Source organism: Trichechus manatus, unplaced genomic scaffold (assembly GCF_000243295.1).
Source record: "Trichechus manatus latirostris isolate Lorelei unplaced genomic scaffold, TriManLat1.0 scaffold00044, whole genome shotgun sequence".
Lineage (NCBI taxonomy): Eukaryota > Metazoa > Chordata > Mammalia > Sirenia > Trichechidae > Trichechus > Trichechus manatus.
This window is the reverse complement of record NW_004443980.1, coordinates 12,407,645-12,420,652: the sequence shown is the minus strand read 5'-3', so window position 1 is coordinate 12,420,652 and position 13,008 is coordinate 12,407,645. Positions and strand designations below refer to the sequence as shown.

The 13,008-nt window shown below is 42.0% G+C and overlaps 1 protein-coding gene across 1 annotated transcript in view; it reads right to left on the bottom strand.

The window, feature by feature from the left end:
• Window positions 1–13,008, bottom strand: part of ENOX1 (ecto-NOX disulfide-thiol exchanger 1) — a 331,173-nt gene that overhangs the window by 104,116 nt on the left and 214,049 nt on the right. The window contains exon 10 of the mRNA XM_004376606.2: window positions 7,700–7,884. Within this exon, the coding sequence (XP_004376663.1) occupies window positions 7,700–7,884 (185 nt within the window). The remainder of the gene's footprint in view (window positions 1–7,699; window positions 7,885–13,008) is intronic.

Sequence of the window (13,008 nt, the reverse complement as noted above, 5' to 3'; positions counted from 1 at the left end):
CCATCACCACCACAGGCACCATCATCACCTCCACAGCCCCCTTCACCACCACAGCCACCATCACCACCACAGTCGCCATCACCACCACAGCCCCCTTCACCACCGCAGCCGCCATCACCACCACAGCCCCCTTCACCACCAGAGCCCCCTTCACCACCACAGCCACCCATCACCACCACAGCCATCACCACCACAGCCCCCTTCACCACCAGAGCCCCCTTCACCACCACAGCCACCATCACCACCACAGCCACCATCACCACCACAGCCCCCTTCACCACCACAGCCGCCATCACCACCACAGCCGCCATCACCACCACAGCCCCCTTCACCACCACAGCCACCATCACCACCACAGCCCCCTTCACCACCATAGCTGCCATCACCACCACAGCCCCCTTCACCACCACAGCCGCCATCACCACCACAGCCCCCTTCACCACCACAGCCCCCTTCACCACCACAGCCACCATGCCCACCACAGCCACCATCCCCACCACAGCCACCATCCCCACCATAGCCACCTGCATCATTTCCCTTGGCACCACTCCTGCTGCCACTACTATTATCTTGACTTGACATATGTATGTCAGACTCCATTATACATGAATCTAGGAGAGGAACTGAACCCAAGCTTTTTTTTTTTTTTTTTAACTTATTTATCTATTCCTTTATTGTGGACAGATAGGTTAATTCCATTACCACATGCATTTCCAAGGAAGAATTAACTGGTTTTGATGACACACATTATTTCACATTCTCATAATAGTTCTGTAAGACATTTCCATTTTACAGATGTGAAAAAGGGCTCACAGATGAAATGCATGTCACTCAAAACCACTAAGTATTGAGTGGCAGGATGTGATACATGTTTTTTCAGATACTTAAGCCTATATCGATTTCATTATACCGTGCAGTTTCTTTAAAAATAATTACTATAAGAGGTTGTAAGTATGAATATAGAGATGAATTCAAAGAATGACACACTCACACACAAGAGACTATGTTTAGCATCAACCTCCAGATGAGTCTAGAGTCTCTGTATCCACACTGAGTTTGATGATAAGATCAATTTACTGTGGTACAAATGGTGGGCTCAAGCTGTTTACCGAGGACCTGTTATGTATCTTCTTGGCACTCTGGAGGTTATAAAGATGCATGATAGATGGAATAGTTCTATAATTCACTTGGATTAAAAAGGAAACATTAGAAACAGAAAACGACTTGTGTTGGAGTAGTTAAGAGTGATTTCCTGAAGGAGGTGAAACTTGAAGACAGGCCACATTGAGAAGAAATCCATGTGGTTAGCGGATCGTCTTCAGAGATTTCAGTTCCCTCTGAAGAAACAAATGTTGATTGGAGCAGATCCAACTGGCCTTTTTCTGGTATAGGTCTATTCAGAAGACCATTTTGCCCAAAAAGGAGTATTCACCCAAACAACTAGCATAAAACTAAGTGTTTTAGCAAAGTGCCAAGTTTCCCAGGAGCACTGATGTGTTTAATTAATTGATACAGTTGTCAGAGATAGCTAATCATAGAGGCTAAGCAGCAGTCATTGGTATGTCAATATATGACAGTCGTTAGTCCTAAAACGGGCTCATCTTTCTTGAACATTTTCTATATTCACCCTGCCACACGTTTTTGTGCAGACTGAATCATCGGGGTATTATAAGTTAATGAAGTAAAGGAGGAAATTGGGAAAAGTACTGATCTTGTAGAGGTCCCTGGGTGGTGCCAATGGTTTGTATTTGACTACTAACCTAAAGGTTGGCGGCTCAAACCCACCCCCTGGCATCCTATAAGAAAGGCCTAGGTATCTGCTTCCATAATGATCACTGCCATGAAAACTCCATGGAGCAGTTCTACTCTGTAACTCTTGGGATTGCCACAACTGTGAACCAATGCGACAGCAATGGGTTTACTAATTTTGGAGCCAGTGGACCTGGGTTCTAGTACTAGCTCTAACATTAAATCAACTAATGGCCCTGATCAAGTTACTTAACATATTTGGGTATTTGTTTAAGGAACTGGCTCACATGATTGTGGAGGTTGGCAAGTTTGACATCTGTAGGGCAGGTATGAAGGCTTTAAACACAGGCAGGATTTGATGCTAATGTCTTGAGACAGACTTTCTTCTCTGGGAAACCTCAGTGTCTGCATTTATGTCCTTCGAGTGACTGAATAATACCTAATTCACATTATCAATGCTAACTGCCTTTATTCAAAGTCAACTGATTGGAGATTATAAAGACATCTACAAAATATCTTCACAGCACAAGGTTAGTGTTTCATTAATTAACTGGGTGCTATATCCTAGATATTTTGGAGGCCTGGTGGCACAATGGTTCAGATCTTGGCTGTTAATCAAAAGGTCAGCAGTTCGAATTCATCAGCTGCTCCTTGGAAACCATATGGGGCAGTTGTACTCTGTCCTAAAGGATCTCTATGAGTCAGGAATGACCCAACAGCAACAGGTTATATCCTAGATGTTTTTTTTTTTTTTTTTAAATATTTTATTGTACTTCAGGTGAAGGCTTACAGAACAGATAGTTTCTCATGTAACAGTAACACACATCTAAGCTTTTTTTAATCTCTTAAAAAAAAAGTATTTACTAAGCAAATGAATAGTTTAAACAAGATTACAAAAGACATGCTTACCTTACTTAAGTGATCAGACACACTCCCGATGTGTTAATTTAAAGGCACATACATGTCACTAAATTGCACACATGAAAAATGATAAACTGGCAAAAGTTGTGATATATATAGATAGATGGATAGATTTACAACAATAAAAACAACCACACATTCATTTATTCATCAATACATATTCCAAAGACCAACTCCTGACCAACGTGTGGTAAAAGTAACTTGGGTTACTTCATATTTTAGGAAAGTAATAATATTATATTTCTCTGTGTTCTACAGAATTAGTTTAAATTAGTGATATTCTGCATTACTTTTGTAGAAAATCACAAATATGTTCTTTGAGTATAAGGAGAAAAACACGTGTTACTTAGTTTCTAAAATGGTGCCGATCACAATAATTCTCTTTTTCCCTATTTAGCTCTGACCTTCCCTTACTGAGAGTTGTCAAGAGAGCTGACTAGCCCTGGTTCTTAAAAATGTCAAGCCAACAGTGTCTGGGAGCCCCTGCTCTACATGGGTCATAGGTCTACTGGCCTATGGCAGCTGGTCTTCAGACTAAATTCGCTAGCACTATTTAAAGGCACTGGCTTAAAATATTTATGAAGGAGGCTTCTGACATAATCATTAGTCATATACTGTTTTATGATCAGCATGATCAGTTATCTGAATATTTAACAGTCCTGTCAGAATACGATTTACACAAGGCTTGGAAAAAAATGTCCTGATTTTTAAATTGGTTATTTTAAACTATGACATATTCACCCATCCTTAAAACTGAGAATTGAAAATGTTGTTTCAATTTCAGTAGAGATACAGCCATAATGAGACACCACTGCACTCCTGTTAGAGTGACTACAGAAAGCAAAACAAATGAAAAACTGTGCCAAGTGCCAACCCAGGAGAACACAGAACACCCGGAACTGGCACCCTGTGCTGTGAAGGATGCAAAATGGTTCAGATACTTTGGAGAACAGTTTGGCAGTTTCTGATGCAGTTAAATACACTTACCATATGACCCAGCAATCCCACTCCGAGGTGTTTACCCAAGAGACATGAAAAAAACAAAATCCAAACAAACAAAAACCTGTAAGCGAAGGCTTATAGCAGATTTATTTAGAATCACCCCAAACTGGAAACAACCCAGATGTCCACCAACTGGCGAACAGACTGTGGTACTTCCTTACAATGGGCTACTACTCAGCATAAAAAGGAATGAACTGCCGATACATGTAGCAACATGGATGAATCTCAAATTCATTATGCTGAGCGAAAGAAGCCAGACTCAAAAGGTTACACAGTGTCTGATTTCCATTTATATGATACTCGGGAAAGGGGAAAATAAAAGGTAGAAAACAGATCGGTGGTTGCTGGGGATGGGACTGACTAAAAAGTGGCATGAGAGGGGGTATTTTGAGGTGAGGGGATTATTTTATATATTGACTGCAGTAGTGGTGGTTACGTAAATAACTGTATGCGTGTGCCAACTCAGAGAACTGGTCACCTAAAAAGAGTGCATATTACTGAATGTAAATTTTACCTGAACACACCTAACAAAAATATCCAGTGTGTTAATGTGAAGATGAATGAGTTTAAGATATGTACATTCTTTATGCAGATACTTTGCAAAGATACAAAGGAAAGTCAACCTCACTACTCCTGTGGCAGAGAGACAGGTTAACTTCACTGCCAGCTTATGATCAGGTTAAGGCTACCATGTTACCATGGATACAGCTTCTATTCCCTTTTGTGTGAAACTTCTAATATTAACCTGGTGGCGTAATGGCACAGTGGTTAAAGCACTCTGCTGTTAACCTGAAGGTTGGCGATTCCAACCCACCAGCTCCTCCTCGGGAGAAGGATGTGGTCATGGATACAAGCTTTTTTTGTGAAACCTCTAATATGAAGCTGTGACTCACATGCAGTGCAGGGTAAACTCAGAAACATCTAGACAAAATCATCCAAGGATTTTCAATTTTAGAAACACTGCCCGTAACATTTACTTCATGAACACATGCAGAAACAGTGTGATGTCAGTGAAGATATCCTGGAGGCATTAAAAGAAAAAGGGGTAGAAACTTCTTGGCTAAACTTCAAGGCAACTCTAAAAAGAGTCCGCTAGTCCTAAGGCCATTAAAGCTTTTTATTTTCTTGTGTTTGTTATAGAAATAATTTCCCAAACCCAGATGGATGGCTAAAATGATGACATATGGAGGCTAATGCCCCCCTCCTCCACCTTCAAAGGACCTTCACGTCAGACTGTGGTCTTTCTAATTTGTGAAATGGACAGTGGGCAGACTGGGAGTAGATTATAAAATCAGGAGGATCCTTGGGGGTGAGATTCAAATTAGCAGGTTATTTATTAAAAATGATGTTAAGGTAAACAACATGACACTTAAAACACACACAGTTTTTAGAAGTACATTAAGGTAAATTTCCTACTGACAAGGAATTCTGAAAACGTATGCGAAGCTCAAACAATGAATACCTCCTTTAAGAGGAAGGTAACTCAGGCGGTGCTTTCTGCACACTGCTCCTTTGTCGATCACCTGCCTGCAAGGCTACCTCACTGCACCTGGGCTTACAGCTCCCTTCCTCCTGGGGATACTTCTCCATGACTAACTCACCCTTACCTCCTCTGCTTTCCTTTAGATCTGAATCTTCAACAGTATTTAAGGGCTTTATGTACTCTTAGCACCAGTTACCACGAATCGATTCTGACTCATAGTGACCGGATGGTGCAAACAGTTAACATGTTTGATTGCTAACTGAAAGGCTGGAGGTTCGAGTCCACCCAGAGATGTTTCAGAAGAAAGTCCTGGTGATCTACTTCCCCAAAATCAGCCACTGAAAATCCCATGGAGCACAGCTCTGTTCTGACACACGTGGGGTCACCATGAGTTGGAGTTGGTTGGATGGCAACTCGTTTTTTTATTTACTCTTAAAGCAACTGGGTGATTTTTTTCTGAAGGAAAAGAGGGCCCCTTGAAGGAGATGTGACATAGTAGCTTGTGGACCAGGTCTGGCATCACAGTCTTTGGGGAAATCGCGAGAATCTCCTTCTGGCAAGCGTGCCGACAGACACCCAGTGTTGGGGCATATGGACGACCCCGGAGGCCTCACACAGCATCTGTTACAGCGGTTTCCAAGTGCAGGGGCCTGAGCAACGGCTGTAGTGACATTCTCCTGGCTGGCTCTGTCCTCTGAATTGCACTGACTTGTCTAACACACCGTGAACATCAACCAGTTAAGACTCAAAGCCAAGACTCAAAAATTGCTTTAAAACGACAGAAGATGTTTAATACATAATGTCTGTGGCTTGGTCGTTAACTTGTTCATATCCCAATCCACGATGCCTTTTTATTTCCCTCCCCCTTAATTGTTTTTCCCTTCTTGGCTAATGCTTCTGTGACAGTTACCTCTAACCATTAAGACACTTTTTGGAGGCAATTTGTGCTTAGAGGGCAGTCAAAGTGGATGGGGGAATTGACAAAACCCCCCTACTCGCTACATATCTTTATTTCCCATATCCTACCTATATTTCCCTTGTTAAAGAAAAGCGATCCTTTTTCATAATATATTGGTTGGATTTGTGTACTCAGAGAGGAAACCAAAAAAAGGAAAAGACCCATGTGTGACGATGATCGTTTATGCCATGTTATTCCAACAACAAATGCCCCAAACACCTTAAAGTGTTGTCTGCTGCCATCGAGTTGGAACGCAATTCGTGGCGACCCCATGCACAACAGAATGAAACAATGGCCAGTCCTGCACCATCCCTATTTCGGCTGCGGATCAAACTACTGTGATCCATAGGATTTTCACTGACTGATTTTAGGAAGTAGATTGCCAGGCTTTTCTTCCTAGTCCATCTTAGTCTGGAAGCTCTGCTGAAACCCGTTCATCATCGTAACGAAAAACCAAACCCACTGCCATCGAGTCGATTCCAACTCATAGCGACTCTATAAGGCAGAGTAGAACTGCCCCCATAGAGTTTCCCAGGCTGTAAATCTTTACAGAAGCAGACTGCTATATCTTTCTCCCATGGAGCAGGGCTCATAGGTTTGAACCACCGACCTTTTGGTTAGCAGCTAAGCCCTTAACCACTGTACCACCAGGGCTCCTGTTCAGCATCATAGTAACATGGAATCCTTCACTGCAAGATGGACGGTGGCTGCGCATGAGGTACACTGGCTGGAAATCAAACCTAGGTCTTCCGCACGGAAGGCAAGAATTCTACCACTGAATCACCGCTGCCCTCACACCTGGAGAATATCATGTATCAATTGACGACTTCAGATATAAATCCAGCTACGAATCTGACACTACTCCCCCAGTTGCCAGCACTCAGGTTTTCCCTTCCTCAATCCCTCATTTCCCACATTTCTTCCTCCGTCAGAGCCCACAGCTTCTTTCTCCTTTCCAAAATTTGCCATAAATACACATCTTTACATTCAGTGTCCTAGGATGAAGTCTGGCCCTCTTTGACAAGAGTGTGACTACCGTTCTGCTTCTCAGTGGCCTACCTCCAAGGACTCTGGGGCTTCATGCATTCCATCAAGAAACATTTCTTAAATATGTAGTGTGTTCATAAAAGCACACTAGATCTTAAGTATAGTTTGGAAGAAGGTGAAGCAATATAGTTTATATTTACACTGTCCTTGAAAACAAATACACATACAAACTCACATGCTTTGGTAAAGTCAGCAGGCATGCTTGTAGTTTAAAAGTTCCAGGATTACAAACACTTGCATCATGACTGGCAAGAATTTTCTGACCATTTGCCATGAGGCTGAATTTTAGAAACCACCTTTCAATGTCCTAAATTCTCTTTATTTCCTACCTCGAGGGTGTATTTCTTCAACTTATTTCTTTACCTAGACTTTTCTCCTGTTTGTACCTGCCACCAACAGTTGTTATCACATTTTCTTTTCTATCAACTTAACTTTTTGATTTTCCTTCTTCTCCTCCATCCTTCCCAGCAAATGGCTGCACCATTTCACTCACATTTCACACACACTCCCTCTCTTTGAAACCATCTTAGCTCGGGTACCTGCTGCATGCCTTGCATCGTTTGCTGCAGGAACTGTAGCTGCTGGTCCTTGGTGAGGTTTTCTTCTGTTCGAAAAAGCTGTTCTTTTTCTTGTTTCAGCAGCTCCACCTCGTTCCTGTAGGCATCCAGCTGCCAGCGGAGACTGTCGTTCTCCTCTTTAAGGGCGTAGGCCTGGGCAGCTAGGGCTGAAGGACAGACACAGGGGTTCAAGTAAGTTACATGCTTGCACACAAAGAGGCTAGGATTGAGAGAGCTTTCTGTAGGGGTGGCGCAGTTTTTAAGAGCTCAGCTGCTAACCAAAAGGTCGGCAGTTCGACTCGACCAGCCACTCCTTTGAAACCCTATGGGGTAGTTCTGCTCTGTCCTATAGGGTCGCTATGAGTTGGAATAGACTCAACGGCAATAGGTTTTGTTTTGTCTGTGGGAAAAGGAGTCCCTGGGTGGTTCAAACGATTAATGCATTTGGCTGTTATCTGAAAGGCTGGTGGTTCGAGTCCACTCAGAGGCTCCTTGGAAGAAAGGCCTAGCGATCTACTTCTGAAATACCAGCCACTGAAAACCTTATGGAGCACAGTTCTACTGACACATGGGGTCGTCATGAGTTGGAATCAACTGGCTGGCAACTGGTGTGGGAAAAGGAGTCTCTCACCCAACTTGTTATTGTTGGTAACACCTCAGAAATAAAACTAAAGTGCATTACTGGTGCTCTTTATTTTGCAGTGGGTATGCATCGTTTCTTTTGGGATTCTTATCTATTCTTTTTGTCCTGACTTATCTATGCATGTTTCTTGAGGGCAAAAGGATTGACTCCTTCCAAATTCTTGCCCCTGACCTCTCCCCAAAGCCTAGGCACCTCGTCAGAAATCGGTACACGTTGCTAGGTGATGATAACATTCAGAATCGCAAGCAACAGTCCCATCTACCACATTACCGTTCTCACCCTTTCTGCAGGATTGCTCAGCTCCTGGGGGTGCCGCTTTCTTTCCAACAATCCGCGATTCCACAGGTTGAGGCCTGCAGCAGCATCCCAGCCGATGGAGGCATTTATATGCACACTATTCCTCCTGCTTGCTGCTGGGACAAGCTGCACAGATTGTTTTCTCTAACTCCTTATCAGAATGGTAACTTAGTTCCATCTGTTTCAGCAACAGATTAAAGCTCTTTTTCCCTCCAAGGCTGACTGGTTACTCTAATACTCCTTCCTGAAACCTAAAATGCTCTCTCTGTGGATTCAGATGTCACTCACATCTCCATCTTACTTCCTGAGAAGCCAAGACAGTTGACTCGTGGCCTTATGCAGCCTCAAGGCTTCCAACCAGCTGAGACTGAGTAAGAAAGGAGAGTGAGTGGCACGAAAACCAGAGCAACGGTGGAGACCCATTCTCCTCATTTACAGCTTATTGCTTACCGGTCACCTCCAAAAAGAATAGCAGCTGTAGCAGACATTGAACAACAGCTTTGTACAAACTAACTAATTTGCCCATCAAGCCTATGATGCAGGTGCTATTGTTACCGCCATATTTACAGACGAGAAACATGTCCATGCTCACAAAGTAGCACAAACCAAACCAAGAAACCAAACCCACTGCTGTTGAGTCGATTCCAACGCATAGCGACCCCATGTGTTACACAGCAGAACTGCTCCATAGGGTTTTCGTGGCTGTAAACTTTATGGAAGCAGATCGCCAGGCCTCGCTCCTGCAGAGCCTCTGGGTGGGTTCAAACTGCCAACCTTTGGTTAGTGGTCGAGCACAAACTATTTATGCCACCCAAATGGTCCTCAAACCCAGCTCCAAAGACTTTGTTCTACTGTGTGGCTACAGATATGCTTAGTTCCCACCGGACCGTTCAAAACCATTCTCTCCCTCTCCTCTCCTACCAATTTCACATACTCTCTTCCCATTATCACCAGAAAATTCATTCTCTACTTTTATAAGCAAGCAAAACAATAAAAGAAAAAAAAAAACTTGTTATCATAAACTTTTCAAAGATGTAACCTCCAGTACATAAGGGTCTGGTGTAGTATCTATCAGACAGCAGGCTCTCCGTACATGTTGATTTCTATAGCCCCCGTCCTGGTGGCAGGGGCCAGATTGAGGCCAGCCTCCTGGATGTCCTATCTGCATATTACAGTAAATGATGGTAGATTTTCAGTGAGGTGCCCTGAGACCTCACTGAGTTCTCTCTTCAAATACCAAACACCAAATTATGTTAATAATAGTTTTACACTTGAGTGTTCTACAGTATTCCACTTTGCTAAATGATAATCTATGTATAGTACACACTAAAATACTAATCAAACAGAACATGCAATTAACCAGAAAATTCCCTACCTCAAACCATTAGGGATCAATTAGTCAATAAGCATTTACTGCATACTTACTCTGTGCCCAGGCCTGTCTCGGCATCTTTATTTTTTTCCCAATTTGACAGTGATCTTTTTTTTATAACATAAATATGACAGTTGCTGACACTGGCCCCACTGTCCTCCCAGCTCCCCCCACAGAGGCAGCCCTGTTGGGAAGGGCGATATTCCAGACCAAGGTGCCTCGAGGCTTTTACGACATATACAAAATCTATGGACAATAAGCAGTATTGTTTGGTGTATTTACAATCCTCGTATAAAAGATTTGTTCTGCAATTTGCTTTTGTCATTTAACCTTATGTGTCTAAGTTTTCCCTCAACTTTTAAAGGAATCAGCTTTACTGAGGTATGATAAATATTACATATACTACCTGCTGCTATTGGGTCCATGCCAACTCTTGGTGCCCTGTCTGGGAATCTTGGATCACAAAAAAAGAGGAGACAGTATCTGTCTCTTCTCTCAGGAGCTTAAAATCAAATCATGATGGGCACATTTGCAAGGAGGCTAGAACACTCAAAGGGAAAAAGAATAGCATGATGTCTAGCATATAGTAAGCACTTAATAGACGTTGGTTAGATGAGTAAATACAGGAGCAACTAAGTGTTAAGTATATGGCAAGGATATGCATCCTATAAAAGTGCAAAGAAGAGAAAGAAAAATGCAGACTCAGACAATTAAAGAAGGCTTTGAAGGATGAACAGGCATCTCAGCCAGGGGCAAAGTATAAACAAAAGCCCAGGGATAAGAACTGATGGCAGAACATTTTGGGGCCGGAAGGAGAGAAGCTTGACCCGTAAGGCAAGTGTCGGGTGATGAGAGAGAGCGCGGAGGCTGTGAAGTCGGGTTGAAGAGTTACGCTCAATGGGGTGGCCAGTTGAGAACCACTGAAGGTTCCTGGGCAGTGGAAGGACATGATGAAACTGGTGATTTAGGAAGATTAGTTTGGCAATGGGGCGTGGAATTAACTGGAGGCAGAAGAGAATGAATAAAGGAAATTTCATTTGGTGTATATGTGTGTGCAAAACCAAGAAGCCGCCAATTTTACAGTTTTCAAGGACTTACTCATAAAATCAGAAATGACTTCGGGTAGACCTCAGAGCATGAACTACTGCTTTTACTATTTTGCAGCCCAACCTCAGATCTTGGCCACACCTTGAGATATACCGACTCCTCACGGCTCGGTTTACCAAGCCTTAAGGAAATGGTTATGACGCATCATTTGAGAGAGGGATGTTGTCATAGGGCAAAATTATGGAAAATGCAAATGATGGAAAAAGTGTTGGCACTACACAGGCACATTAGTACATTTAGTAGCATTCAAAGACACTTAAGTCATTTCCTTAGGAAGCTCTATTTGGCCCTTTTTCAATTCAGAGTGGCATTTTTATTATCATAACTGATCGCAGGTGTTTGCGAAGAAATCGATTAGTATGCAGGGATGGAAATTACATTTTCCAAATGAACTGCATAGTCTGCAAGATATGCCGAAATCTGTGTAGCAAAATGCAAGCAGCTATAAAGTATGTGCCAGCAACATTATTTAAATGAATTATCCAAACATAAATACACACAGAAAGTGCACCCCTCCATTATTTGGGGGGCTCTCTTATAAGCCTATGGAATTCTACTGCTGTCAGTCCTTATTCCTGGCGGAGCTGAGTGACCACTGTGCCTGCTTGCATTGCTGGAACAGAAATGTGCTATCATTATATAAAAAAACAACAGCTGTAACTCCTCCCTACCCCCCCCCCAAAAAAAAATTAATACCATAGCCAATCCCATCAACATTTTTATAATTGGGGTGTATAACTGATTTACATTCCTGATTAAACGATTTCAAGCTTGATATTTACAAAAAAAATTTTTGGTTACTCGTGGCAGCAAAGTGGTTATCTTCTAAAGGGTGAGAAATTGTACATTGACTCCACTTAATTTCAGGCCACCTGTTTGTAAACATTATTCAGCATCACCCTGCAGCCCTGGATCTACCCGGTAGGCAAGGCTTCCTGGCAAAGGCTAGATTAGGTTTCCTGGACCAGAGCTCTGAAAGAAACAACACCCAAATAACTGCTGACTTAATATAACATCTCAGTGTGTTACAAATTCGGGAACTTGAAAGGTCAACTATTCATTTCTCTTTCCCCCTTTAGTTCTTTCTGGGACACTGTATTAAATCAAACAGTTTTGGAAAATGTGTAATCGAGCTTCATGATCAAATTTACCCTTGAGAGACTGCACAACAAATCTACTATCCAAATAAGCACAAGGATTAAATATAAACTACAGTGTATATCTGTTTGTTAAGAATCCCTGGGGAGTGCACTGTGCTCCAAAAATTGGAATATTTAGCTAAGAGCCACCACGTGTGTATTACCAATTTTCAAAAAAAAAAGAATATAAGATACTTTAAGCATAAACTATATTGAACATAATTTCAATTTCTTTGGTAATTTTAAAGACAATTCTGAATCTCGCTGGTGCCTCTGTATTATCATTAATTAATTCACCAATATAGACTGTTTATTGAGAAACCATGTGGAAGGGGCTGTGGAATACATGAGAAGGCCATTACGTGCCATGGGTTTATACTTGCTGGAAAAATTCCGGTTCCTGGAATTTTCTAATCAGATCAAGCAGGAAATAACAACATTGAAAAAATTCTTCTAAAAGAGATTAAATTGCATTTAAAAAATTAGCACTAGACTATAAAAACTACCAAAAATAACAGTAGTGTATGAAAATTGATCCAAAGATTAAATTGCACCGCAGAAGGCAAGGTTTAAGGGTATTAGAGCATCTTTACCAAACTCCACATAAACCATTATTCTTTACATTAATTATGGTCAAAGTGACCTCCTACTCTGTCTCCTGTATTACTTACTGTGTTTCCATGGGAACACATAATGATGTGCTTAACTTCTTTAAGTAAATAATCTGGGGAAA